Source organism: Aspergillus bombycis, assembly GCF_001792695.1.
Source record: "Aspergillus bombycis strain NRRL26010 chromosome Unknown contig00002, whole genome shotgun sequence".
NCBI classification, from domain to species: domain Eukaryota; kingdom Fungi; phylum Ascomycota; class Eurotiomycetes; order Eurotiales; family Aspergillaceae; genus Aspergillus; species Aspergillus bombycis.
The window spans coordinates 198362-226145 of NW_019170004.1; the positions used below are offsets into that span (position 1 = coordinate 198362).

Consider the following 27784-nt stretch of genomic DNA (forward strand, 5'->3'; position numbering starts at 1 on the left):
ATGATATCTGCACAAAAGAAACGCAAAGAATCTATCCATGAGTGGGTAATCCCTCAAGCCTTCTTCGACTCCAAACTATGGTCAGGGCTGGCAGGATTCGGTGCTGGTACTACCTCGCTAACAGGCATGGGCGCCTTTGAAATTGTCTTCTTACTTTCCCTGATGACTGATTCTGCTTGCTGCTCTGGAGTCTGACCGACTGGCAAATAGGATGAGATCCAAGCCCACCAGCCCTGCTCTTCGACCTGCTCTGTTTCCTCCTGTCTCTCGACGTCCCAGACCTCGCGGGGCAGGATCCTAGGCGAAGATTTCGATAGTTCGCCATGCTTGGCCTTTTGTGCTAGAAGCTCTTTCTCCACAGCCAGAAGAGCTTCTCGGGCGGCTGTTTCGGATTTTTCGAGTTCGGCCAACCGACTTTCGACGTCCTCTCTTCGGGTGTTCTCTTTCCGTCGGGACCTCCACGATTCGAATACAATTAAGCCACCTGCCACAATGAATAAGAATGTCTCACTGATGAATGTCGCGCCAGACTCGATCGCCTTAGATTCCGAGAGGGGTCGGATGTGGGGTTTCGGGGCTGGTTTCGCGGCCTCCTCGGCGGCCGCTTTGGCTTTTGCGATGGCGTCTTCTTCTGCTTTCGACTCCGCCTCCGTCTTGACCGTGGGAGATGTGGGCTTGTGCTTCCTGAGAGCGGCTTCGGCAGCTGCTCGCTTTTGAGAGGCGGCGTTATCACGGACAGCACCTAGCCGGAGTCGCATATCGAACCGGTGAAGCGCTTGCGCCATGGCGACGCAGACTTTCCGAAAGCGTTCATGTTCGCGGGCCTGAGCTTTGATGTGATTCTACCCGCTGTCAGTATCTGTTATGATGCATAAAGTACGTGTCAGCATACAGCGATTGGTTTTGACAAAGTTCGAATCGCGAGTGAGGAGAGTTTTAATGTGAGGGACATAATGAAGAGGAGAGAGACAAAGAGCTACAGGTTAAGGGTAGGGAGTGAGAGAATAAGCGGAGAGCACGAAGTCCATGACTCTACAGTTTGAAGAGCTAATCAGGTTAGATGCGTCATCTGTGCACATAATTATCTGACTGGATAAGGTAGTGATGTTCCTGCACTTGTGCATGCTGATGTCAGCAGCGCCCGTTGTTCCGGCATTCGGGTCAATGTTTATCGATTGCCGTTTCGGGAAAACCGTTTGGAGACCAGTCGTAGGATTTCCTTCTCGTTGTTGTAAGGTAGCCATCCCTTCGTCTCAACCTATCACCCCCACCCCCCTCGCAGGCTTTCAGTCCGGTTGGAGCGGCGTTGGATGCATATACCTGTTTTGAGCGGCATTGTTTGATTTTGTTTGATTTTTGGTAAGTATTTTCCCATGTGGTCGGGGGGTTCTTCCTTTCTTTTTACGTTTCGGGTCGGTGTTGGCATCGCCGAATCAACTACGCAAGCATAGGTTTTCAATGCACTGCCCTATGGGTACCGCTGACAATACCATCTCGCCATATCTTATCTTCCTTGAGGTATACTGATGCAGAATAGGCACTATCGCGCCAGTATACCCCCTCCGCGCTTGATTCTTTATAATTGATGAACGTTACGACTGCCTTGCCTGACTTCAACCCATCTCCCCGCCCCTGCGCAATTGGTCTCGACCACTATTTTATTGATACCCACCGATAGCGAGGCCTAGAAGAAGAGGATTCCAAAGAACAAAAATGGAGGCACTATCACCGCGATCAACAAACCAAGTGATCAAGCCGAAGCCGATGGAGCGCAAAGTTTTAGACCGCAATGCTGCAGCTGCAGCTGCAGCTCAAAAAGCTGCCTCTTCAAAGAACCATGCGCCGCCACCGCCGCCATTGGTCGCCGAACCTGAAGAAGATGGGGAGCGATATTCGACGGGGGCATTTCTTGGTAAAGGAGGATTCGCTATCTGCTACGAAGGCACTTTATTACGGAATAACCGCGTCTTTGCTATGAAGGTCGTCAGGTCGGAGATGGCACAGAAAAAAATGCAAGAGAAGGTACCTAGCGCACTCCTGCCGGACCGAAAATTGAGAGTTACTAATAGCACCCATGATAGTTTCGCACCGAGCTTCAAATCCATTCGAAAATGCGACACCCTCATATCGTCACCTTCCACCGCGCTTTTGCTTTTGAGAAATGTATATATGTGATCCTAGAGTTGTGTCCCAATGGATCGGTCATGGATATGGTTAAGAAGAGGAGATCCCTCAGTTTACCGGAGGTGCGGCGCTTCATGATACAATTGTGCGGTGCGGTGAAATATTTGCATAAGCGGAATGTTGCGCATCGCGACTTGAAAATGGGCAATCTTTTTCTGGACCAGAATATGGATATTAAAGTTGGAGACTTTGGCCTCGCAGCCATGATAATATCTGAGAAGGATGAGAAGAGAAGAAAAACGTTATGTGGAACGCCAAATTATATAGCACCCGAAGTTCTTGATAAGAGTAAAGGAGGTCACACACAGAAGGTTGATATCTGGTCATTGGGTGTGATATGGTAAGTGGATATTTTCTTTGACAGCTGGCATGGAGATTCTGAAACTGGGCTAAACAACTCTTCTAGCTTTGCAATGCTTACTGGATACCCACCATTCCAATCAAAGACCCAAGAAGAGATCTATAAGAAAGTCAGAAGTCTCACCTACGTCTGGCCGAAGGACTCAGAATGCTTGAACCATATTCCAGAAGAAGCCAAGTCGCTTGTTAGCTCTTGTCTTAACCTTGCCGAAAATGAACGCCCAGATCCCGATGACATTGTCGAGCACCCATTCTTCCATATGTACGAGGGTTGCATACCCAAAAGACTGGATCCTGCATGTTGCCTTGCTAAGCCAGTATGGTTGAAACCGGACGAACCTCGGGGAGATCGCATGATGTTTGGGTATAGCTTAGATTACGACGAGAAGCTGGCGAGTTACATAGAATACGTCGATGATCTGAACCAGCGGTACCCCATATGCAAGGCAGCCTTCTACAGCCTCTGTGGCGTGGGTCGAAAGCCGGATGGCTCTGCTCGCAGGGCTGCCGGGAAAAACTCTTCCAAATCTGCGTTTGCTGAATGCCTAGTGGAGGAGGAGAAAGGCCTGCAGCCAGTGATTCCGTTGCCCGAAGATATTGTTTACAGATATCCTCATGCTCCCGAAGGAGACTGGAGTATCCCTGAAGCGACTCTAGTAAGTCGTAGGGATGGCCCTTCACAAGACACCACTCTTCTCTCGTCTAGAAGCACGTTGTCATTGCGAAGCAGTTCGGTGTCGCTCTCACGGACACAAGCGGCACTTGCTGCAGCCCAGCAGCGGCGCCAAGCGTCGCAGAGCCATGCTGCCACCCTTCGGCAGCAGGCATCTATTGGTCGGGGCTCACTTCGAAAGATCCCGGCTCTCTGTGATCCACCGGTTTTGACAGCACCAGCTCTTGCCGAGGTGAGAGAGCTAGCCCTGGATGTCGCTCCTGTGCCTAGTGGAGGACTTGCCGAGAGGCCTATCCGCGCGCGACGTGGCGTGTCGGCATCAGGCTCAGGGCCAATGCGTGACTCGGAGCGGAATATTGCTTCGACAGAGTCTAACACTGGCCACGAAGCCGGTGTTTTGACTGTCGGCAAGACACGTTCGCAGTCCCGACGCTTGGAAGCAGCGAGCCAGGAATCAGCGGGGCTGCTTAATGCCAAAGAACGGCCTGCGCCTACAGCTCCAGAGAAGTTGGCGACTATTTCACGCCAGAGCTCTTTACGTGCCCTAACCAAGACCGGAACCAGAGACGCCCCGAACCGCAAAGAGGCCGGCACTGTGACCGCAAGGGATGAGTTGGATGCTCAAAGCCGTCGCTTAGCGGCTGAAGCTCAGGCTGGCCGATCCGGTAGCAAGACATCTCCACTGTCTGGAAGTAAACCACGGTCTTCGATCGGGCTGCACCCTCTTTTCCATAAGGATGACTCGTGCGAACTCCTGCCCCGGTCCTCCGTCATTGACGTCAATGCCGACCTGCGGCACATGCTGGCCAATTTGGTTCCCTATTCATCTGCTCGGCGCCGGACAGCCTCGAAGCGTGCACCTCATACGTATGTCATTAAATGGGTCGACTATACCAACCGGTACGGAATTGGGTATGTCCTGGACGATGGAAGTGTCGGGTGTGTGTTCAAATCTGGTAATGGTCAGCCAGCGAGTGGGGTCGTGATGCGCGACGGGGAGAAGCACATTCGGCGCAAAGCCCGGCACCAGGAGAAAAAGGAGAATGGGACACACGCCTACTCGGAAGCGGGACAGCTTGTCCCTCGCCATGGACGGCTGGTCGAATTCTACGAGAATTGTGACAATGAGTTGCCTGAGTATCGTGGTAGTATTCGCCGCGCCTTTGTCTCCCCTTCCGTGTTTGAACGGGAGAGTTCGTCCAGTTCCTCGTCCGGCCTTGTCTACAAAGCCCGATTGAATGCCAGTGTGGAATGCGCGCGGGCCGACGCTGAAAAGATCAAACGTGTGAAATTGGCACACCAATTTGGCGAATACATGATCGGATCTCTGGGAAGAAACGAAGCGTATCTCGAGGATCAGCTGCCACCGGACCATCACGGCCAATTTGTCAAATTCTACCAACGGTTTGGCAATGTAGGCGTCTGGGGGTTCGGTGATGGTGCCTTCCAGGTTAGTTTATCATTTGCATACTTCCTTCCTGCCTGCTAACATTTCAAACCTGTAGTTTAATTTCCCGGACCATACCAAGGTCGTCATTTCGCCTGGACGCACCAGAAGCTCGTCACCATGGATTGACTTCTATCATCTCTCCCCGTCCGCTGCTCGTTACTTGAGTGCTAAGGGCAAAATGCACCCATCTGGTTTCGATAGCCGATCGATGGCATCCGACGAGGCGGGCACATTCCTTAGTATTGCGTACGGCACTGGCACTACTCCCACGGATAAGCGGCTTCGTGACATCCTGGAAGCGAATGCGTTTTTACCGAAGATTACATTTATGAAGACTGTCCTCAAAGGTTGGATTAAGCTTGGCCGCCTCGGCGAACGACCCTCAGAGCAGCAACCTGTATCTGATGGGTTGTTCTGGGAGGGTGCCCAGGAAAGGCCGCAAGCGGGCGGAAGTGGCGGCAGGTTTGTCTGGGTGACTGTCGGAGCACCTGGAGGGGACACCGAATATCGGTCCGTTTCTCTGAAGAAGGGCGAGAACGAAGCGGACGGCGAGATGGATGCATTAAGAGAGCGGTTGCGGAGGTTGGGGGTCCCATCGTAACGATGGTCTACATTCATGACGATACGACATGGCTTGGATTTTTACGAGGCTGGTTTTCTGTATTCTCATTGCATATGACATTTTGGTAGAGTTGATTTGTTGTGAACCATTTTGCATTGACTACCCGAGGGTTGTCATAATTATATCGCTGATGTATGATACGGCTTTTCGTCTGGACGACTTTTATACTTACTTTAATCCCCATCCCCATCCCGGAATGAAAAGCATGAGTTTGGCCGTGCAGGTCAGGAGAATTGATTACTATGTATGCAACTCATCTCCACCCCTGAGATAGGATCTATATCATTCGTCGACGAGTATCCGAAACCCTGACAGGCGGGTTCGACTTGTCCACGAGAGAAAGTCAATATGCAGACCTGAGCAATGAGCAACTTCAACCGATATGACGGGCTGGATCTATGGGTTCGCTTCGGCATTAACCAGAATCTTAGTGTTGCCGATCCATGCCCATTGTGATCCGATCAGCCGTGTTCTTCTCCAAGTGCAATTTGACCCTCGTGTGATTATGCTTTGGTTCTTATTTTTTTTATTTTTAATTTTTTTTTGATCCCCTTTTCCTCCGGCAACGTGTCTCGTGAGGTTAAGTTGTTGGCTGGCCCCCATGAATCCAATGTGATATGATATGTACCTGTCTCACGTCGTTGCTGCTGATAGACAGGGTCGTACTCGCGGCAGTTCATCCCGGCATTAGCTCGAGCTAAGTACATATGAGCTCTGCCATCGCGGCCCAATTTCCCATTACCCATGGCGGATCCACAGGCACTGTCACCAATTCGACCACCCACCGCGGTCGATGAGTGGCTGTACCATGTCAGACGTATCTCAATTTCCCGCTCGCTCGCCGTAGCTGTCGGATAGCTTGCTCAAACCTTTCTGGATCTGCAGTGATTAGGGTCCAGCCGTGTGGGTATCCCTCCAAAGTTTGGCACGTTCGAGCTTCTCTGGTCCAATGATTGGTTTTGACTCAGGTTCCTGTCTCTCTGTCACTCACGGTGTCCGTGCCACTTGCAGAAAAATGTGGCCCATTTAAGCAGAACTTGGCTAGCTGAGTCTCACCGATTGGGAGGACCAAGTAGGAAAGCCAGTGAAACAATGGTTATTGTGACCCATACCCCGGGATTCTATCGGGAAGTGGGAGCGTCTGTCCTTGCATTTATAGGGTCTTCTCCCCCCCCCCAGCTTCGCTACCGGCGGCGCTCATGCTCAACAAATCTCCTCACATCACCATGTCAAACGAACAATACCCACGACGCGATGGCCTTGCAAGACGGCTGCTGGCCGCCTTCATTGGCCATCCAGACCCTGTTCTTCCCACTGCAGCTCATGGCGTGCCCCCAACGAACCATCGCAGCGACACAATGGAACTGCCACCAGAAGTTCGCGCAAAGCGCCTCACAATCGCGAGAACGGAAGCAAACGCGCTGATCCCACCCAGCGACAAGCTTCTTGTCTTCCGGGCCCTCACCGGCATCGACAGCGTCCCGACATTGCACACCCTCCACCACTACAACCGTACCGCTCCCAACGTCGGCATTTACGCACGAGTGGTCCAAGCCGAACGATTCACCGCCAAGCGATACCGCTTCTACAGTATCCTCATCAACACGTGTCTGGCGATCCAGATTGTTGTAGCTGCGTCGCTGACGGCCCTCGGCGCCGCTGCTGGACCGCATTCCGCCGTGACCGCGTTCGGCGCCATCAACACCATCATGGCCGGCATCCTAACCTACCTGAAGGGATCGGGCCTACCAGATCGGTTGAAGCACTACCAGAACGAATGGCGCAATATCCGTGAATACATTGAGCAGCGAGAACGTGAGTTCTGTCTGGATGGATGCGAGCTTGACGTCCAGGCGGAGATCCAGTACATTGAGCATCTATACGAGGGGGTGAAAAGGGAGATCGAAGCAATGAAAGGCGGCGGCGAGAGTCGCGCATCGATGCAACATGGACAGTACAACCGAAGATCATTCTTGCCTTCGCAACCGCGGAGTCAAGACGCTTCGGGCCCAAGCCCTGTGACGATGCCGGAACGGTCTTATGAGAAAATTTGATATGGTGCACGCTGCAATGGGTGTGCGCGGTGATGTAATGTCCTGTTTTGATTACTACTGTCTTGTCCTTCAGCGGAGGTTATGTGTCTGTCTACGTGCCTGTCTCCATATAATCGGCAATCTAATGAACAACTGCAGTCTGCCGTGAATCACTTGGGGCACGCACTGCTTTGGATGTGTTTTCATATGTGAAATGGCCTCACCTTACCAACCACTGCTTTATTCATGTCATGAGCCCTATTCAGATACTCCGTCAAGTAGGGGTGGCGTAATCCTCATCCTCGAGAAGTGAGGAAACGCCCTAGAACAGACGCCCTATACACTTGCATCTACACAGCAAACAGAATACCACCCTAAGAAGCATGCATACGAACGCACTAACACCCTAGTCCTTTCGACACACACTAAACCAGGAACAGCATAACTTAACACAATCCCTTAACACGAGATATATTAATCAATCTTGGCACCTCCCAGAAATCACACCACCACGCCAAACCCACCTTCCCATCTCAACACAAACAACCCCAAATCCAGACGAGAACAAGAACAAAACTAGAGAAAAGAAACCTTCCCCCCCCCAAAAAAAAAAGAAAAGAAGGAAAATGCCTCTAGAACTACACCCCGCCACCCCCCCAGACACACCCACGCTGGCAACCCTCTTCTTCACAAGCTTCTCCGACGCCTTCAATACGAAACTCTTCCCGCGCACACCCGACGTGCACGCCTGGTGGACGCGCGCCCTAGCCAAGGACATCCGGAACCCGCGCAAACAGCTCTTGAAAGTAGTCGACACGGACGCCGACCCGGCCAAGAACGAGCCTGCAATTGTGGGATTCGCGCTGTGGTCGCTCCCTGCCCCGGCGTCCGATGCGGACCCCACGACCGGGGCGGAGATAGAAGAGGAGCTTGAGGATGGGTTCAGTCCGCCTTGGCCGGAGAGCTGTGACGAGGACTTTTGTGAGAGGTTCTTTGGTAAGAATCATGAGCGCCAGGTGGCGGTTATGGGGGATAAGAGGTATTATTGTATGTTTTTTTTTTCTTCTTCTGTTTCTTTGACGGTGTCTCGGGGGGTGTTGTAGAGGTGCTATAGAGGTTTTCTGGGATTCATGCTGATCTGCTTGCCATGATAGATGTCGATATTCTAGGGACGCATCCTGCGGCAAGGAGAAGGGGTGTCGCGACGATGCTTATGAACTGGGGGTTGGAGAGAGCGAAGGAGGAAAGCCTGGAGGTGTACTTATCTGCTACACAGGCGGGGAGATTGGTTTATGAGAAGTTGGGATTTGAGGTTCGGTCGACGGGGGAGTTGGATGGGTATGTACAGGATTCGATGGTTTGGGTTCCTTGAGCCTTTTTTTTTTTTTTCTTTCCTTCTTCTGTTTACAAACGCTTTCTTGATATATGGGAAGGGGTATAGTTGTATTCTGAGATCCCGGAGATGTGTCAATTAGTCCAGCTGTACTATATATTTGTACGTATCATGCAAGCAGTATGCACTATTATGGATATCAAAACCAACTAAAAAAGGAAATACCCTCAACCAACCCTAATCAATCCAGAAACAAAAGCCTCGGAAGTTCAGATAAGTTGCGTCGAATAAACCCAGATTAGAAATCAGACTCAGTTTATCTGAGTTACGATAAGGAATCCATTCAATTTATCCAATCCTAAACCCCACTTTCCCCAAAGGGCCGCGTGCGATTCCCTCACAATTGCGACATAGGCGACACATTTCCATATCCCTCGCACAATTATCCATTATTCTCAGCAGCGCAGAGTTACAGTATACAGCCGACTAGTTAGTTTAAAGGTCATAGACCGACAGCGGACACCATGGGCGACGCAGCACTACCCAAAGAACATCTGCTGATAGCCTTCATGCGCGACTTAGCGCCGGATCAGCTGGCGGAGATCCAAGCCAAGTTCCCCGAGCTGGAGGTATCGAGTGTGACGTTGAAGAGGGGGGAGGATATACCCGGTGGTGAGTTTTATCCTAGACAAATCTCAATCTCAATCTCAATATCGATATCAATATAACAGAGGTTAATTATTGGATGTACATCGACATGCAGAACTGGCCAGGAAGGCTACTTACATTGTTACATTCACTAATCTCCCGAAACCCGAGGATGCCGAGAAGTACGTACAGTAGAACTATCCACTTGGCATAGTATATAACTGCAGTCGATTGTTAAAGGAGACGATGTGATAAATGGATAATAACATACTACAGCGTTCAATTCATCCACTTCCTCTCCGCCGGCCTGGACCATGCCATCCAGCACCCCATCTTCAGGGAAACTGCCATCCCGCTGACAAGCAGCTCTGGGGTGCATGCGCCCCCGATTGCCGAATGGACGGCCATGAACTGGCTTGTGCACTCGCGCAAGTATGCGTACATGTACGAAGGGCAGAGGAAACACGAATGGCGCGATAGCAACAGCGGGTACTTCCAGAAGGTGCACGATCAAGTCGGGAAAAGGGTTGGGATATTGGGGTACGGGAGTATTGGACGACAGAGTAAGTTCAGTTTATTTTCTTTCTATGCAGAGATTCGTACCCTTAACAATACATACATACCAAAACGTAAATAACAGACCCAGCTGACAAGAGATTAACCCCCAGTCGGCCGAGTATCCAAAGCCCTAGGCATGACCGTTTACGCATACACAGCCTCACCGCGTCCTACGCCGTCCTCGCGCCATGACAACGGGTTCATCGTCCCCGGCACGGGCGACAAAGAAGGCACGGTGCCTGTCTCCTGGCATCACGGAACTGACAAAGCTTCCATCCGTGAATTCCTCGCTCTCGGCCTCGATCATCTGGTTATCTCACTTCCGCTCACGCCGCAGACGACGCATCTGCTCGGCGCCGAGGAATTTGCGCTCTTGGCTGCTAGTCAGAGATCCAAAGGGCCGAAGCCGTATTTGACGAACATCTCCCGCGGGAAGGTCGTCGACCAGGATGCGCTGATTGCGGCGTTGAAATCGGGCGACTTGAGTGGTGCTGCGTTGGATGTGACGGATCCTGAGCCCCTGCCGGCGGGGCATCCGCTGTGGGATGTTCCTAATGTGCAGATTAGCCCGCATGTGAGTTCTATGGGGGTGGAGTACTTTCCTAGGTCGTTGGATATCGCGAAGGAAAACGTGGGGAGGAAAAAGAGGGGGCAGGATTTGTTGAATGTGTATAAGAGAGGGAAGGGGTATTGACTTGTCTTCTTTGCATGTATGCTACTAGGTTGGCTACGGTGCGGCTTTGGTGATATTGTTCCCTGATTTAAGCCATGAGTGCTTTAGGTTAAGCATGCGACACTGTATGTTTGGAATGAGTTCATAACGGTATACATTATAATATATTTTGCAATAGTAGGAGCGGATATTTTTATACTGATATCACTGCAAGGCCCACCCCCGAATAGCCTCTTCTAAAACAACACCAACCAGTCCACTGCCGACAACAGCCCAAGCCCACGGGTTCGTCGATTCAGAGAGGCCAGGCCAGAAGCTGTTCTTCTCGCGCCGCCATGTCTGCAGCTGCTGATATTTGTGCGAGTCTTGCTCCTTGTACCGGGCCTCCTGGCTAGCTTCATTTTGCTTGTCACCGCCCACGAAGCGGAGGTAGACGTAGTTTGCGACAGGGCCAAGGAGCACAAGGGGGTTGAAAGTATTGGCAGCGTTAAGGACGACGAAGGAGATGTGCACCAATGCGTCACCCAAGTAGCTATTATCCCATTAGCATTCATCCCTCACTTTACGGTACGAAATAGAGCTTGTAGAGGCGATATACTTCGGATGACGGACGATACTCCAGACACCGTGACGGCACAGATCAGTTCGTTCCTGGCGGTGCAGTTCTAGCTGGCAGTCGGCCATAGCTTCAAGAGCGAAACCAGCGCTGAAGAGTGCCACGCCGAGACCGCGAATGGTTGCGGCAGTGTCAGTGTCTAAATTCAGAGACGACCCAGTTAACCGGAAAGGTAGAGTAAATGGAAGGGTGACAATAGTTAAGAAGACAGCCTCGGGAAGAAACAGCTTGAAGAAAGCGGATTTCCAGAACCCAGGATCCTTCAATTTCATCTCATCGTATCTTGGATCGTCTTTGCCACGGGCAATGGTTCTCTTCGCGATGCGATAGAATAGTCGGTTACCCCAGATTGTCACACAGCTGAGTAGCACTTTCTCGGTCCAGGGGATAGATTTCCAGGCGGTTGAAAAGGAAACATTCTCGTAGAACATCTGACGGCCAACAGCGCTCCACCAGGCGTTGATTACTTGACTTGATGGCCAGCACCAATCCTTGATCTCGCCCTTACCGGTAGCTTTTGCTGCAATAAAAGAGGCGATTGAGAGTCCGGTATGCAGGGTGAATGAGGGGAGGATGGTCGATTTGAAGATGCCGACATCGCCGGCGGTTAAGCCCAGCCTGGGCTTTTGCCCGGCTAATTGGTCAATTGTTCGGTCGATGTCGACCACAGGCTTCTTGGAGCCGTAGGTATCCATGTTTGCGACCTGGACGCAATTGGGCCCTAGGAAGAGTCCATGATTGGTTTTATAGCCGCTGTGTAGGGGTTGATGTCATAGGGTTGTAACTATTTAGTGACGTTCGGATTGCCGAATATGGCAACTATCCCCACCGGTCCGCGCAGTGGTCTTGAATTGAGTGTCCAGAGTTTGAGACCAGATCGTGTTCTTGCTCTAATGTGACCCACTCTCTGGGAATAACAGAGAACTCGCGATAAGGTAAACGGGAAACAGAATATGTATGCATTGTCGCCCCGCTTTGAATCGCATTGACAAGAAGCTAGGGGGTTGTCAAGCTGTGCTGTCTCTATGAACAAACGAATGAATGATATGCATTAATTCTGACTATTATTCGTCTCGGCCAGGGCAGAAAAGTCAAACCGAGGTGTAGGATCTCCAGATCCCTCTTTTGCCTTGTACTTGCTTTTGAGCAGGGCGGATAATCTAGACGACCATAACGTAACAAGATCAAGATCAGATTGCAGATCAGAAGCGGAAAATGCTTCAAACTGCTTTCCACATTGGGTATATAAATCGCTCTTATGTAGTTCCCCTGATAGCGTTAAAAGGGCCGGCAGAGTAGCAGATAGATTAACTCCAATATCGTGCAATTCACAGCCTTCTGGTATTCTTTCGAATGGTAATTTGTTCGTGTTAGTACGCCGAACCTTGCTATCGCTCGGTAGTTCGTCCTGTCGGCTTGTGTCCTGGTGTCGTATAAGGTATGACCTTGGGTCATGGGGGTTTAAGACATTGTTTGTCGTAACCTCTGCTGAGGTTGATAAATTCAAGTTATGAACAGATTGATTGGATTCGGGACGCAGAGCAGCACGCGCAGCAAGGTACCTGCTCAAATGCGGCGAGTTAGTCGAAGGTGGGTGTGAACGACTCTTAATCTCTCGTCGTCTTTGGATAGCTTCTTTTTTTCGATGCTCGAAATCTAGAGCGGTCTCCAAATCGGATTTTGGGCTATCCTGAGTAAGGTTATGTAGCCTGGCAGACCACTGCTCAAGAACCGGAAACTCTTGACGCTTTTCTCTTACTTCTGAAGCTGTACCCGGTGGCGGTACTCTAGAAGTAGGATTTTGTGGCTGAGTACTCGAGAGAACAGAACTCTCGGGTGTACTGTTAGCGGAGCCTCTCCAAATGGGCATTGTGCGGCTTGCGATTTCGCACGACTCGGGCGAAGACTGCTCCTGAGAGAGAAAGCGTTCATGCGCTAATTGGCCCAACGGAGGTTCTTCCTGATCGTCACCCGACGGCTCCTCAGTCACTATCCGGGCGAGTGTCATTTGAGTAGTCTTGCCGAACCAAGTGTCCAGAGCTCCGTTACCATACATTTCCCTGGCCCGTTGCCTTGAAGCCCTTGTGGCCTCATCGCAACCGCGGCTTGTGGGTGACGCCTGGGTCGTCTTAAAGGATCGCAAAACTGATGGATGGCTCGACGCTGACGGAGTTGATGCAGTTGGGCTGGGTAGAGACCCCGCCGAGTACCGTCGCGGCGTTTCCTCTAAGCCTCTGCGCTTTTCTTCAGAAGTGTGCATGTCGTCATTCATGGGCGGCCGACGGGCTGTTGTATTTCGGGTCTGGCTTGTACCGGATCTGCGAAACGGAGTGTTGCACCTTGTTATAGACCAAGGGTTCAAGAGCTCGCGATCCGTAGACTTTCTGCGGCTCTCGGCACCTGATACTTTACTTATCTGAGAAGAGGCTGAGCTCTGGCCATTCGTAACGTCCAAGAAAGGCGAAGGCTCTGCTGACTGAGCAAGAGAGCGAGCCGTACAAAAGCCCGAGTTCGTATCCACAGATGGTGAGTCTTCGGATGGGCTTCTTCGAGCCAAAAGGAGATCAAACGCATCTTTATCTGGCAAAGCGGACTTCCCTTTTGCAGAGTTCGGTCGCTTCTTGTGACGAGGCTCCTTTTCGCCGTACATACTCCGAAAGAGGTCCTCCATAAGCGAAAGTAGTCTTTGGGAATCTTCGAACAGAACATCATCTTTTGCCGGTTCTATATTGACGTCATAACTTGCTTCAGGGCATTGGATGTGCAAACAGAGGAATGGATCAGTTATGGACAGACTGCCCCCACTGCGGGAAAGGGCCGAACGAAGATACGACTTGTATAACTTGGATACATCTTGCCCTATGCCTCGAGAGCTGGATATGGGCCTGCCATCGATAGTTAGGTATTGACCAGCGTTGCTCAATTTTGTGCAATCTGCTATGGTTAGCCATGCTCTCAAGAGATAAGAGGGAGGGCAACACAAGGTACCGGTCTCCAGATTCAGCAATAACGCTAGAAGCCCAAACTCGGATGCATGCTCCTCTTGGTGTCGTTCGGAGTTTATATTGTCTTCAGGAGGCCATTTCTTCAAGACGCAATTGGAAGTGACATCAGTGCCAGCAATTTTTAAGGCTGCGTCTGTAATTGTTGCATCCCGCCCAGGGGCATAGATCCAATTATTGTTCTCGTTCTTAGCTTTTAGAACCTTTAATGAAAGCCTCTTTGAGGGTTGTGCCATAGCATATATCTGTATAAGCTTTTTGATTCGGGCTAATGTCTTCATGGCACTTCTCAAAATAGATTGTTTTCGAACAGGTATGTGCTTGAAAAGATTTGTTATACGGACTGTCGTGCCCACAGGATGCGAAGCACGCTGAGAGCTTCATATATGTGAGATTAGCCTCAAGAAAGTAATTATCAGAAGAGCATAGGTACCTGATAAGCTCTCCATTTCTTCCATATTTGATGGATGTGCCGACCATCTCTGCCTCAGCCCGAGTGGTGACAGTCACACCACCTGATACTTCAGCAGCGCTGGCAAGAGCTTCCCCTCTAAATCCCAAAGACTTCCCTCCAAGAGTCTGAAGATCTTCAACGGTCTGGATCTTGCTAGTAAACGTGCGCTTGCAAACGAAAGCATGGTCATTGGAAGGGATCCCATGTCCGTTATCTTTTACTTGTATCACATCAATTGTGTTCGGAGATATCTCAATGCCTATAGAAGTCGCAGAAGCATCCAAGGCATTGTCTACTAGCTCCTTCACCACAGCGCACGGGTCCGATATTACAGATGTTGAGCCAATCGCCCGGACAGTGGCTGGGGGAAGAGCCGTGATCGGCATCTTTAGAAGATATATTCATGCAAACGAGAGACCATTGCTGTTATAGATCTGGATGGAGACAATCATAAATGGATATATGATAGGAATTATGGTATATAAATGGAATAATTGATTGGCGTGTTGGTGAGGATAAATTGATTCTCATGGAAGGAAGGGAAGCCAATGAAGGATAGGTACTAACAACCGAGTATTTCCACGCACATGATCGGCACATGCCACGTGAGCATATATTAGTCAGCGAATTCTGGGCCATTCCTTCCGAACATTATTGTGGAAGACATATCAACCATGTTGCAACGCCAACGATACGCAGGGCTTCACACCAGATAATGACTTGAAATCAGGATGCTTTGCTCCTCGTTTCATATATCGCGACTCGCGATTCCAACGGTCTGCGTGTTGATCAGCTTCCTCGCATATACGTCGCAGTATTTCTTCAACTATTTCGAGCCAGCACCGCTCAGGGAGCACGAAGTATGGCGCATTAACATATTCGCCCTGTGTATCTGGATATGCTACTATCGATCCTGCACTGTAGACCCAGGACGCGCTCCTAGACACTGGAGGCCTCTAGACGGCAAGCAACTGGAGGTCGACCGTGCTAATGGCCGACAACGATGGTGCCGTAGATGTGAAGCCTTCAAACCTCCACGAGCGCATCATTGCAAGACATGCCAGAGGTGGGCGATACTCGGAATATATTCTGGGATACTGTAGCGAACTGATCTCGTGCGATAGATGTGTTCCCAAAATGGACCACCACTGTCCGTGGACGGCAAACTGTGTTTCCCATTTCACATTCCCTCACTTCGTTCGCTTCCTATTCTACGCAGTCGTGGGTATGAGTTATCTCGAAACCCTCTTATTTGAAAGAGTCTCGATTGTGTGGGCATCGCGGAACCTTCCTAGCGTAAGAGGATCACTCAGATTATCCGCCTTGCGCTGACATTTGTCTCTCTTAGTACCTGGGTCCAAGCGCAATGCAGCTAGGCCATTTGTTTGTTCTCTTTGTCGTAAACAGCCTAACTGTTTTTATGCTGTTTATACTTCTTGTGCGGACCCTTTGGTCGCTTGGTGCGAATACCACCACCATCGAGACCTGGGAGATTGAGAGACACGAAACGCTGTTGCGACGAGCCCGCCATTATGGTGGGTATTTGGAGGGCCCTGGCGGTGTTCGTGTGCGAATCAAGAGGCAAGAATTTCCTTACGACATTGGAATATGGTCGAATATTAGAGAAGGAATGGGCGGGAGTTCAAATGTTAGTCACCTTGGCCTGGGCTTTCTGTCGTCGCTGACTGGTTGATGTCAGGTTTTAAGCTGGTTCTGGCCACTTGCGAGAACACCAGACCGTAGCACAGGGCTAGAGTACGAGGTCAATGGGTTTGAAGGTTAGTAAACACGAAAGACGGGTCACCCATGACTCAAATTGGCCGACAAGTGAGGGCTAATAGGCGTTAGATCCCCATGTCTCCTGGCCGCCACCGGACCCAGATCGCATTCCTCTGCCACCCAAAGACGTCAGTGATAGCATTGCCTTCACTGGCGCTGAGACATCCGGCTTCGATATTCAGGCATTTAATCAAAGAAAGGCAGAGGACCTTAGACGTCAAAGAGCTGGGCTCGAAATCGAGCGCCGCAAACGCTTCCATAAACGGCTGGTGGAAGATGCAGAGGAGGACGAATCACAACAATCTGATGGTCCCGATGAAAAGGAGTCCGACTATGGTGAAGAAGGTTGGAGAAACTCAGAAGGTGAACGGCTACGTGATTTCGGCGTCGACGAAGATATTGAATTCTATGACGAAGAAGACCTCCCTCTGGGCGTATTAATCCAAAGGAGAGCCCAGGCTGCCCTCAAGGAGCTGAAATGAGAGTAAAAATGCACTACACCCATCGGCGTGCAGCTATGATTTGCGATTCTGACCGGACCCACTCGAGCGGATACATTATTTAGCATAGCGTAAGCAACAATAACAACAATATATTAGCATTAGTGATTCACTTCGTTGGTGAGAGAACACCGGCAGTAACTTTATATAAAGATGCCACGAAAGCCAGGCACCCGCCCAGACGACATATGTGACAGGTATACTATTACCGACCGTCATACTCTCTCAATCCGATCACTGATCTCAAGCGACGGCAGCAAAGTCAATCCCCCAGATGAGCCACAACTTCCGCGAGTAGTACCCATACGTATCAAACCAGGACGCGGGACCGAACGCGGGCCAGCCGCCAACTCAGGATCCGAGTAGTAAGCACTGTGAGCACGCTCCAGATGATGAGCCGAAGGCGCAGAATCACGAGACCGACGCTGACTTTGCATCCAGCTTCGGCCCATGAGAGCCACATCCGACATATGCAACGAAGAGTAAATGGCTGGCCGGAACTTCCTATTCGAGTTCCCCGACCCACCACCCTGATCCGAGCCCGCCTGTGCCTCGCGCGAGGTCGAAGGCGACATCTGCGAGCCCTTCCCACGCGCCCGTTTTATCTGCACAATGGCCGTGTAGATCACCGGCGCAGCGGCGCAGACATGCGCCATGGCTGCCTCGACGCAGCTAAGCAGGAACGCAGGGGCTTGGGAATAGGGCGGGTCGTAGTATGTTCCCATTTCGCCGAGTGCGGGCATGCGTGCGGATGCTACTGCGATTACTCTGTTCGGTTTTGCTTCTGGTTATTATCTTGTGCATGTTTTATTCGGTGCGAGGGAGGGGGGAGGGTTTTACATCACACCGACGCTGAAGACGGAGATAAGCGCGATCTTCTTTCTCCGGGAGACGTGGAGGGTCCGCAGGACTGGGAGTGGGAGGATGAGGATTAGCACCTCGGTGATGATATTCAGGGTGGCGTTGGCGTAGGCTACGGCTGCTATCTTTAGACAGTGGGCGTTGTCGATGTCGTAGTCCCATGCGGCTCGGAAGGGCTTGCATTGCCAGATGGCCATGGGCGTGGTGACTAAGAAGGAGATGACTAGGAAAGCGATGCAGAGGAAGTCGAGTCTCCTGAATAGGATGATTGGGAAGATGCGGAGGTAGAGGAGTAGGATGGACATTTTGACGAAGAAGATGGTGAAGGGCCAGAAGATCTGACACATGTACCCTGAGGACCCCCCTTGGTTAGTGTGTAGTATTATTAGGAAGCTGTGGTACTTACACCAGAAGAAGAGGCTGGTTATCTGGGTGATGGATTCGACTTTGATATCATAGAGGTGAAGTCCGAATCCTTCATTGACACCTTACGATAGCCTGTCAGCTTGGTTGACATGGATGGACGACATGGTGGAAGAGATCAGACTTACAGAAGTTTCCGAAAATGCTCAGGGGGATCGCGAAGACCTTGAGAACTATTAGAGGATACCAATGCTGGAGGCGCTTTGGACAAGGGCCACAGATATCGAACGTACCCCTGCGAGTATATGCATGCAGTCGTCCCACCACAGCTGATGGACTGTCCACAGTCTGGACAAAATGCGTAGGATTATGACCGTAAATGTGATAGCCGGCGTAATAATAGCTAGCGCGATGATTAGTTTATGATGGTTTTTACTGGACCGGTTGCATTGCGTGGCATCCCCTCGCACCAGTTCTATGAAGCCGGTCAGGTTAGTTATGGTAAGTTCGGGAACTTTCAAACAACTGTAAATAGGTTGGTATACCTACGCATCAGGTCTTCTAATTTACAAGTTTTCACTGCACAGGCTGAGGCGTGCTTGATGAACTCTTTATCTTCACATTGACATTCGATGTCAGACAGTTCGCAGTGGGAAGCAGGGATGGCGGCTTGCAGACAATCCAGCTGTATATGTGGGGTCAATTATAGAGGAGCATGGGAAATATTGTGCGAGGTACATACTGCACAGGGGGATAGTTCTTCTAGTCGATAACTCCCATTTGTGCGCTCAGCCACGATGATAGTGAGACCTAGGAGCCACCACAAGCTGAAGCCAACAACGCCAGCAGTAGAGGGTTTCATGTTATAATATCAAACACAACGATGACTCCGTACAATAAACAGCATCATTACACCTCAGTAGAGACCGGTAATGGCAAATGAAAATGAAAGGAGGGAAGGGATGAAACGAATGATGCTAAGATAGATTGCGCGACTAAAAATGAAGATCAATCGCTGATATAGGGTAGGGTACTACAGGACCTCAGAGGACCTTTTGAGGAGCCACTTGGCAAAATCAACGTCATATTATTTATAAGGAAGTCCGAGCGAGAGTCAATTTTCTCCTTCGAATCAGGGACTCAGCGTCTAGAATCTCGACTTGTATTATGTGGAAGACGTATGAGATCATGCCCACACAAATGGTGTATCATGATTCGATACTGGGTTGCCATAACAAGAAGCTGGAACATTTGCTTCCCGCTCACAAGTTCACACTCTGACAAATCATGAGTACTGTTCACGGTCATAACCTTATTAGCCACCGACTATTGTTCAGATGGGACGGAATATCTTTTGCCATGACTCCTGTGGGCTTTTGGAACATATTACTGTTAGAGTTGAGCCACACGGTCATTGCCCGTCGCCAGGGTTGGCTGTTCCCCTGACACAGCGCACTGTACAAGTTCTGGTATTAGCTGTTTCCTATTAATGTCCTTTGGCCTGAGAGCATTGAGATGGCTAACTTGTCAGGGCCACGTGGGGGCAGTTCCGCGACAGGGTCCGGCAGTGCCCTATCCATATTGATGTAATTGCAATGACCTACGCCTGCTCCAGATAGATGTTGATGGCCAACAATACATTCCTGCCACTTAGTGACCATGATTCAGATCAAGAATTGGTAAACAAGTTGTCGACCCGTTATAATACTGTAGGATATTTGGAGGTCTCTCACCCCGAGCACCGCTCAAGCGATGGAGATTCCTTGACCGGAGATGTATACTTACACAATACCATCCGAATCCAACATGCGATGACGTGACGCAAAGTCATACAGGCTATCCCAGTCTCGACACTGATGCGTACTGTTCCACCCGTCGACAGCCCTAACGGGGTTCCCGTCTCCCCCTAGTACCCCTGAACCCTCAAGCGTCGCATCACTCGCACACATTATGGACTGTTTGAAGCCATTATTAGTGCATGTGGTCTGTGGATGAATGGCTTTTAAGGGAATCGAACCTGTCGAAGATAATCGATGCAGTGCTTGGTATGATCGCTATGATCATCCCTATGACGATGAGCAGAATGGTTCTTCGAATATACGGCATTGTAAATGATGGCCTGGTGAGTTTATATGAGTGCAAGGGTCTATCATATGTGGTATGTCGGATCACATCTTACAAGGCAGTGCATCTGGTGGAAAGCTGCGATACAGTAGTACTCTTTGGATGGATCTTCATCAGAGGACACGGAAGAGTGCTCTTCGAAGGCTAAAGATCCCGAGTTTGTCCGTTTTGCAGTGATAAAGCCTCTCCCAGCTGCTGATCTGTGAGCAATGATAGACGGGCGAACAGCTCTGTCTGCGATTACCACTCACGAGGTATTAATCCATCCCATACCGACCCCGGCTCATCTGGAAGGTGTTCTGTGTACTCGATGTGTGGAAGAAAGGTCACCGCTCGCTGAGGCACTTCTCGATGTTAATACCAGCTTGAAAGTATCGTTGAAGATGGTGACTAACCCTTGATATGCGAATATTCGGATACATAACTAGCCCCACAGGCTGAATTTATTTGATAGTATAATGCCGCACCTAGGCCGGCACATAAAAGAAATAGTGATGTCATAAGAGCTAGCATTCCCTTATTGGTATGCACTGGATTCCTCTGGGCCTGTACGGGTAGGGCACCGGAGGACGTATTTTCGTCCTCAGCACTGAGAGGCGTATATGGGTTTTTATAATAGCTTTCCATGATTTTATCATACTAGAATCGACTGGAGTTGACAAGATGATGAACTCCTGGCAGAAAAGAACCCCGTGGAGAAACAAAACTTTTATGTCTCCAATATACGGTAGACAGTTTCAGGCTTAGCTCCATAAGAATATGCAACTACACTCTAAATCTTGTCTTGTGGATCGCATTGGTGACTGCGATGTCGTTAAGGTTCGAGCAGTTAAATGACGTTTCTTTGTTTGCTGACTCGAATTCCGTGGCTTCGACGTCTTGGCATAAACCCCATAACAGTCCATAACAGTCCATTTTTGCCGATAACTGAATAGTACTCGATTTATTGAGAGCTCCCTTAGGTAATATTTATGCCGTGATGGCCATGACCGTGCACAAAGCTGGTGGCAACTAATCGCCAGGGCGCTTGGTTGGAGGCTGATCTTGAGACAATATGTATGTACAATACCAAGTCATGCAGCCATTGTTTTAACTAAGAACTTAGAATTAACGAAGCCAAATCGTTAGCTTGGCTCTTGGACTGGCTACAAGTCAGTTGTACAATTACCCTCCTTGTGTGAATCTATCCTGGCCACCATCCCTGCTAGGACAAGTATATACTTCCCATGCCCGTGTTCTTGGGAAATTACTCCATATACTCGTGTATATCCCTCTATGATTATAGAAGGGTTGAGCATTAGTCTGTATCTGCAATCGACTCGACAGTTATAGTTGCCTGAATCATCATATGATCTTTTCAGCTCTCCTGTTATTATATACGTTACCCCTTGCTTATCATGCTATACCGACAGACACGAAGTTCTGTGAGTAGATGGAAATTAGCACGTTACTCCTGAGTAATGGAGGTTACGAAGAGGATGTCTTTTTCGACTCAGAGTATTAGCGGGCCTCAGTTATGCACTAGAATAGAGTGACTCATTGTCGAAGATGATGGCAATAGCGCATGCTTGTCATGCGTTTTAGGGCTATTTGTAAACGGAATCTAGTACTAGCTTGGTAAACGAAAAGCCCCTCAGCTATTTAGAGACTTACTCACTACGTATTGTTAGGCTAAGAAAAATTCACTACCCCATATCGTCATGCCTGAGAATACGCCGTGTGCTGGTTAAGTTCAGCGCTGTCAAATCAATAGATTCGGGAGATATGGATGATCATTTATAATTGCTCTGCTATTGAATAGCTGAATAGCTAAATCAACACTCGGGCACCCCCTTTAGTTATCTATTGGACGAATATTGCACGATGAACAGCTAACCTCGTATTTCCCCTCCCGCGTCAGACCCTGAATGTAACCCGTTCCTTGACAAGATGACTGACTCATCCTCTCAATTGCACATCACATAGATAAGGTCTTCCCACACCATATCTCATAACCTTCTCGCCCACTTAGACCATCGTTATCTCGAGTAGAAGGCATCTTTATAATGTCTCCGTCCCCGACACCCCAAAACAGCAACGTCGCACCTATTCCCAAAGAATATGCCCACCAGACAGACCTAGAAGCCATAATCGCGCGATACCGAGCCCTCCGCTTAAAAGGCTGAAAGAGAGCCCAGAAGCCTTCTCCTCCAAGTACGAAGACGAAGTTGAGTTTCCGTACGAGAAGTGGCTAGCTCGAGTGACCAACCCGCAAGCGCGTTCCTTCATCGCTTATGATAGCCAAAACGCCAACAATGGGGATTCTTTGGCGCTTCTTTTGAGTCAAGAATGGTTGGGCACGGTCACAATAGTAGGACCTAGGTTGCTGCCTGAATACAACGAGATCCTGTCAAAAGCACCATGGGATGTGTTTCTTCCACCAGACGAGCGAGTTCTGTCTGAAAAGGAGTCTCATAATGCGACTTTGGTGTATATGCTTGGTGGTATGTTTGTCCTCGAGACGGGAAGACGAAAGGGGCACGGTCGTCGGCTGATTGAACGGGCTGTGAGTGAGGCACGGACGGAAGCTACTGAGACAGGGGCAAGCCGACTCTTAGTGGTGTCTATCGCGGAACGAAATAATGACGCTGCACGACGGTTGTATGGGAGTTGTTCGTTTGATGTGTGGGATGATGAGCTTATATTGCAAACCCCACGGCATCAGGAGTGTGTTGCCATGGTCTTGGACATTAGGTTAGAGGCCGAGTGGGCTGATAGTGCAGAGCGATGAATAGACAAGATGGGCTATATGATATGATTCATGGGGTATATATCTGCTATCGTATATTCTGAACCGGGAAATCTATGTAAAGATGAGTAGCACCACCATGGCAACAGGTATGGCAACGAGGATAACAGTAACGATTGACGCGCCGACAACATCACCCGTTGTCACTGTTGTTGTGGTAGAAGAGCTACCTTCATCATCACTCTCTCCAGCTGTAGGATCACTCGTACTGTTTCCTCCGGTTGTTGATGTGACGGGCGCTCCTGATGTATTCAGCCCGACCATGTTTGCTGCCAGGATACTCGTAACGCTCATCTGCTCTTCCAGACCATTCCAACCGTCCCAGGTTGAGTTATACCAGACGACACCGCAACTGTTGTTGTTATGTCCAGTGCAGGTTTCCGCAGCCGCCACACCGGAACCTTGAAGTTTGGGAATGATGGTGCTGTATGTCGATGGTACTAGTAGAGCTGTAAAGGCCAACCACATGGAAAGGAGCCCCTTGAAAATAATCTCGTTGTTGTCACAGACCTCGGTCGCTTCGCACGTGTAGTCGGACATGATGTTGCCGCCGTACTTGGTCGGGAAGAATCCGTCAATAGTTGCATTGAGTAGGCCATTCACGGCATTAAGCCATGTGCTGCTGCCGTTCGTCTAAGTAATGATGCGCAGTCAATAAACGCCTACACTAAACCCAAAGATTTCCAGGCAAGGTGGAGGATATCGAACTCACATAGTTATACATGTATGCGGCACCGCCAATGAATGCGCCATAATTATAAGTCCACTGCGTGTTCCCTTGTGACGTACAATTATCATCTACATCCGTTGAATCGGCGACATTCCAAGTATTAGTGTTCAATAAAGGAGTCGAGGCCGACCAGCTCCAGATCTTTTCAGCCCAATCAGCGTACGTCTGGTTATTGGTATAGCGAGCGAGGCGCGCAGCCAGTTGAAATAGACCACCGTTCGAGATGGAATTCTTCATACGATACCCGGCTTCGTAAGTGTAAATCTGCCAACGCATTCCTCCGCCGCATGATGAGGTATCCCACCGTTTAACCTGTGTGTTGAACACTCCCTGGGCGAGAGAAAGCCACGAGTATCCATCACTCACTTCAGGGAACTGCAGCTCAGCAGCCGTAATCGCAGCCAGCCCCCAGAACATTTGATCATCGTTTCCCTGCTCATAATTAGGGCCTTGCAGACAGATACTCCAACGCAGACTACTATTCTCACGAGATAGGAACTCCAGTTCGAAGGCATATAGTCTCCGTCTCCTGCTTGCCATTGCATTCCCACGCTCACTTCGTCATTGTATGTCGTGTCGCCCGTGAAGTGCCAGTACTCGATAAGTGTCATAAACATGGCGCCGCCTTCCCACCAGGTGTCGGGTAGCTTTCCAGGAATATTACCGGACTCGTTTCCGTGATAGTAGTGCATCATTCCATATGCCGCTGTGCTGGCCGCATCTTTGATGGATTCTGTAATTGCAGCCGCCTCAAATGAGCACAACTTCATGGTTATAGGAGAAAAAGGCGGATGAACGTACGCTCAGAGCTGACATCCACAGAAAAAGCCTTCACTGTGCGCAGCAACTGAATCCCCAAGTAGATCAACGCCCCTCCATTCAACCATTTCACTCCGTGAACCATCGTGTCTAAATTCCGTTGCCATATACTATTTGGTGCAGGGATCCTGAGCTGATCATCTATGGTTTGAGTGTCAAATCACGACGCCAAATGCTTTCTGAAAAGCAATGTCCAAGGATTGGAGATAATATCGTATAAGGAAACCATCTTCTTTTCATCAAGGTTGAAAATTTAGTCGCCTGGAGGGAAATGAGATGGTGGAGTTCCCCCCTTCTACCAATAACTCTGCTGTTTTGAGGGCTTCTGTAGTCTACGTCAGCAGTTAAGCAATCTGAAGCTTTAGTGGAAGCGCCTTGGCTTCTTCTACTGCCCGGCATTTGGCTGGCGGCTATGAGTGGAGTGACATTCATACGTCCTTCGAGAAGGTGGATCACCGGTTCTTCTTGGCACAGTTTTATGTACTGTGCAACAATTCACGTTATGAATTGTCTGACGTAGACTCCTCAGGATAATGTTCGGTCTTATTTGTGGGACGTCCTGTTGACACCACGCAGTCCTTGAAATCCAATAGACCTTGAGTATGGTGGGAATTAACTCGAGCGAGTCCATGGCTGGGGGGCTCCTTCTTCACTATGAAAACCGTGCTCGTTATTTGGGCTCTCTCCCTCTTTGTATTTTTATTTTTTTCTTTAATTGCCTCAAGAGATTCTACTAGTACAAACAATGGAAAACGCCGCCAAAACACCATATTACACGTACGTGAAGAAGCGCAGACTATAGGACCTACTGCCTATGTATCAATCAAGAGAGCTGAAGCGCCTGAAGGAAAACAATTCAGGGCCCCTGACGCTGAATATTTACTTCTGCTAATTGTCATGGCTCTCGGGCGTACGGAGTACGGTATAGGGTTGAATCGGGATCGTTAAAGGGGGAGGCACTGCAGTGAGGCTCTCCCGGTTCATGAGCCCTACGGCGAAGCCCTAAAATACCTTCTCTTTATGTGATGGCAAGTCTCAGCTATTTTTGAATCTGTTGATTCTATCGTATTCTCTAAATAAAAGTTTTACTTTGGATCATTCTTCCAATTGCTAGCTACCATTTTTATTTTCCTTTTCCAGTGGACCACGCTAATATAGACGCTTCAAAGTGCTGGCGTAGACACACACTGACTGGGCTTCATTAGCGCTGCCAAAAATACTAGTCCTCCCATACTACAAGTAAACCAAGTGGGGGAGCAAGGTAAATGATCCGAGAACGCCGGGAGGTTCGGGCTATGGAAAATTATTTTTTTGTCTTTCTTTTTTTGAAGAAAATGCATGTTTCAAATGGTCTTCCGAAACAGCCTTGCAAATCAGTATTCACCAATAAAAGATTGTTGTCAATGGATGTGGACTTGATGTGTATAACAGCGTGGTCTGGTTAGGGCAGAGGGCGGGAGAAAACTCAAGCGAGGCATACGTATGCTCCGATATCACATTTCGGGCAACCACGCAATCTGCATTGTCAACCACAAAAGCCAAGCTTTGAACCGGATCCACTCCTCATAGGCTACAACAATACTTTGAGCGGTTGTCCTTTCTCTCCCCACCGTTCATGGCCAATCGACAAACTTCCGTGTCAATGCCATGGCGACGGCTGAGGATGTCCTTTGCATCGCGTGGCTGGAAGCGGGACAGCAGAGACAAGATGATATGGCTCGATGCATCTAATGACCAGTGTCGTTGCTTTGTATATCCATGGTTTATAGTCTAACAGACCTAGGAAGAACCCAGGAACAGCAGGTGTCTTGTCAAGTTGCCACTTCCGACTGATGGGTACGACGCTTGCAAAGGTCCAAGATTTGTCTCACTCTTATCTCCGATCTGTCAAAATTCTTATCCATCTCCCAGCCATATGCCTAACGTTCCCCGTATGCCCATTCTTATATAGTTTGTCCTTGGTCATCTAGCACCGCCCATAGCTGAATTAGTTGATCCCATCTTCAATCCACTCGCAGTGACTTTCAATCCCGTCCCTCTGCACAAAGTGTAACATGACTCTTCCATCGGTCTTGAAGTGGTCTGCGACAGCAGTTGCACTAGTGGCACAATTGTGCACTGCGCAAACCTATTCTAGCTGCAACCCTCTAAAAAGTATGGCATTAACCGGGTCCCTTTTCCTTAGCAGACGTTTGCAGCAAGTACTAATGAGAATCCTACAGAGACCTGTCCCGCAGATGCAGGCCTGGTAAACTCCACCTTATATACTGACTTCACCTCGGGTGAGTCAGCGTTCAAGTACTGGAATACCACAGCCGGCACAGTGAGCAGCACGTCGCTGGGTGCTGAGTTTACTATCTCCGAGCAGGGCGATGCTCCCACCATCGAGAGCGAATTCTACATATTCTTCGGTTATGTAGAAATGAAGATGAGGGCCGCCAATGGCACTGGCATTGTCAGCACGCTAGTGATAGAATCTGACGATCTTGACGAGATTGACTGGGTATGTCTTTAATCATTGAACTCTGTCAATGAGAGGGCTAATGATGTCAACAGGAACAAGTCAGCTCCTTTGATAATCAAATCCAAACCAACTACTTCGGCAAGGGCAACACCACTTCGTACGATCGTGCCACCACAGTGACCGTCTCTACGCCTGAAGAGACATTCCACACATACGCGATCAACTGGACTTCTAGCAAAATCGAATGGCTTGTCGACGGAAGCGTTGTCCGAACCCTTAACTACGCCGATGCGCTTGACGGCGAAAACTTCCCTCAGACCCCTTCCCGCATCAAGATCGGTATCTGGGCTGGCGGTGACCCCGACAACGAGGAGGGTACCATTGAATGGGCCGGTGGGGAGACTGACTATGACGACAGTCCTTTCACCATGTATGTGGAGTCGATCAAGGTTATCAACTACAACCCTGCCAAGTCTTATACCTACACCGATAAGACTGGCTCCTACACCAGCATCAAAGCTTCGAACGTGTCGACTGCTTCAAACTCGACCACATCCACGACGTCTCTGTTCCATACAAACACCAAGTCATCCAGCAATAGCTCGTCCTCGTCCTCCAGTGCAAGTGCTGCATCCAGCACTGCCTTCAGTGGTGCTTCCACGCTGTCAAGCCCCTACCTCGGCGCTGTATTTGTGGTGGCGCTTGTTACCATGGCTGCTGGGATGCTCCGTATTTAAGCGATGTATAATA

The 27784-nt window shown here is 49.6% G+C and overlaps 12 protein-coding genes across 12 annotated transcripts; 6 read left to right on the top strand and 6 right to left on the bottom strand.

Annotated features, from left to right (window-relative positions):
* Positions 1-53: 53 nt before the first annotated feature.
* Positions 54-952, bottom strand: ABOM_000481 (OPA3 family protein; the record flags this gene model as incomplete). The annotated part of the gene is made up of 2 exons (XM_022527611.1): positions 54-842; positions 893-952. 2 exons carry the CDS (start codon positions 950-952, stop codon positions 54-56), a joined length of 849 nt encoding a protein of 282 aa, XP_022394627.1.
* A 761-nt stretch (positions 953-1713) lies between these two features.
* Positions 1714-5268, top strand: ABOM_000482 (CDC5/polo family serine/threonine-protein kinase; the record flags this gene model as incomplete). Its single annotated transcript, XM_022527612.1, has 4 exons — positions 1714-2022; positions 2082-2524; positions 2591-4667; positions 4723-5268. 4 exons carry the CDS (start codon positions 1714-1716, stop codon positions 5266-5268), a joined length of 3375 nt encoding a protein of 1124 aa, XP_022394626.1.
* Positions 5269-6515: 1247 nt separating this feature from the next.
* Positions 6516-7343, top strand: ABOM_000483 (uncharacterized protein; the record flags this gene model as incomplete). Its single annotated transcript, XM_022527613.1, has 1 exon — positions 6516-7343. One exon carries the CDS (start codon positions 6516-6518, stop codon positions 7341-7343), a length of 828 nt encoding a protein of 275 aa, XP_022394625.1.
* A 605-nt stretch (positions 7344-7948) lies between these two features.
* On the top strand, positions 7949-8694 carry ABOM_000484 (GNAT family N-acetyltransferase; the record flags this gene model as incomplete). The annotated part of the gene is made up of 2 exons (XM_022527614.1): positions 7949-8369; positions 8477-8694. The coding sequence occupies 2 exons, from the start codon at positions 7949-7951 to the stop codon at positions 8692-8694; spliced, it is 639 nt and encodes a 212-aa protein (XP_022394632.1).
* A 485-nt stretch (positions 8695-9179) lies between these two features.
* On the top strand, positions 9180-10555 carry ABOM_000485 (D-isomer specific 2-hydroxyacid dehydrogenase family protein; the record flags this gene model as incomplete). The annotated part of the gene is made up of 4 exons (XM_022527615.1): positions 9180-9327; positions 9419-9485; positions 9580-9866; positions 9972-10555. The coding sequence occupies 4 exons, from the start codon at positions 9180-9182 to the stop codon at positions 10553-10555; spliced, it is 1086 nt and encodes a 361-aa protein (XP_022394631.1).
* Positions 10556-10738: 183 nt separating this feature from the next.
* On the bottom strand, positions 10739-11845 carry ABOM_000486 (DUF1295 domain protein; the record flags this gene model as incomplete). Its single annotated transcript, XM_022527616.1, has 2 exons — positions 10739-11066; positions 11133-11845. 2 exons carry the CDS (start codon positions 11843-11845, stop codon positions 10739-10741), a joined length of 1041 nt encoding a protein of 346 aa, XP_022394630.1.
* Positions 11846-12201: 356 nt separating this feature from the next.
* ABOM_000487 (putative DNA mismatch repair protein) lies at positions 12202-14992 on the bottom strand (the record flags this gene model as incomplete). Its single annotated transcript, XM_022527617.1, has 3 exons — positions 12202-14084; positions 14139-14530; positions 14586-14992. The coding sequence occupies 3 exons, from the start codon at positions 14990-14992 to the stop codon at positions 12202-12204; spliced, it is 2682 nt and encodes an 893-aa protein (XP_022394629.1).
* A 345-nt stretch (positions 14993-15337) lies between these two features.
* On the top strand, positions 15338-16867 carry pfa4 (putative palmitoyltransferase with autoacylation activity Pfa4; the record flags this gene model as incomplete). Its single annotated transcript, XM_022527618.1, has 5 exons — positions 15338-15672; positions 15731-15902; positions 15955-16254; positions 16306-16384; positions 16455-16867. 5 exons carry the CDS (start codon positions 15338-15340, stop codon positions 16865-16867), a joined length of 1299 nt encoding a protein of 432 aa, XP_022394634.1.
* Positions 16868-17100: 233 nt separating this feature from the next.
* On the bottom strand, positions 17101-18971 carry ABOM_000489 (CFEM domain-containing protein; the record flags this gene model as incomplete). The annotated part of the gene is made up of 7 exons (XM_022527619.1): positions 17101-17653; positions 17726-18098; positions 18153-18233; positions 18298-18334; positions 18403-18584; positions 18659-18794; positions 18852-18971. 7 exons carry the CDS (start codon positions 18969-18971, stop codon positions 17101-17103), a joined length of 1482 nt encoding a protein of 493 aa, XP_022394633.1.
* A 919-nt stretch (positions 18972-19890) lies between these two features.
* ABOM_000490 (uncharacterized protein) lies at positions 19891-20520 on the bottom strand (the record flags this gene model as incomplete). Its single annotated transcript, XM_022527620.1, has 4 exons — positions 19891-20064; positions 20127-20228; positions 20289-20433; positions 20507-20520. 4 exons carry the CDS (start codon positions 20518-20520, stop codon positions 19891-19893), a joined length of 435 nt encoding a protein of 144 aa, XP_022394433.1.
* A 2555-nt stretch (positions 20521-23075) lies between these two features.
* ABOM_000491 (glycoside hydrolase family 76 protein) lies at positions 23076-24655 on the bottom strand (the record flags this gene model as incomplete). The annotated part of the gene is made up of 4 exons (XM_022527621.1): positions 23076-23654; positions 23734-24183; positions 24240-24484; positions 24553-24655. 4 exons carry the CDS (start codon positions 24653-24655, stop codon positions 23076-23078), a joined length of 1377 nt encoding a protein of 458 aa, XP_022394434.1.
* A 1969-nt stretch (positions 24656-26624) lies between these two features.
* Positions 26625-27771, top strand: ABOM_000492 (glycoside hydrolase family 16 protein; the record flags this gene model as incomplete). The annotated part of the gene is made up of 3 exons (XM_022527622.1): positions 26625-26724; positions 26793-27073; positions 27127-27771. 3 exons carry the CDS (start codon positions 26625-26627, stop codon positions 27769-27771), a joined length of 1026 nt encoding a protein of 341 aa, XP_022394435.1.
* Positions 27772-27784: the final 13 nt, after the last annotated feature.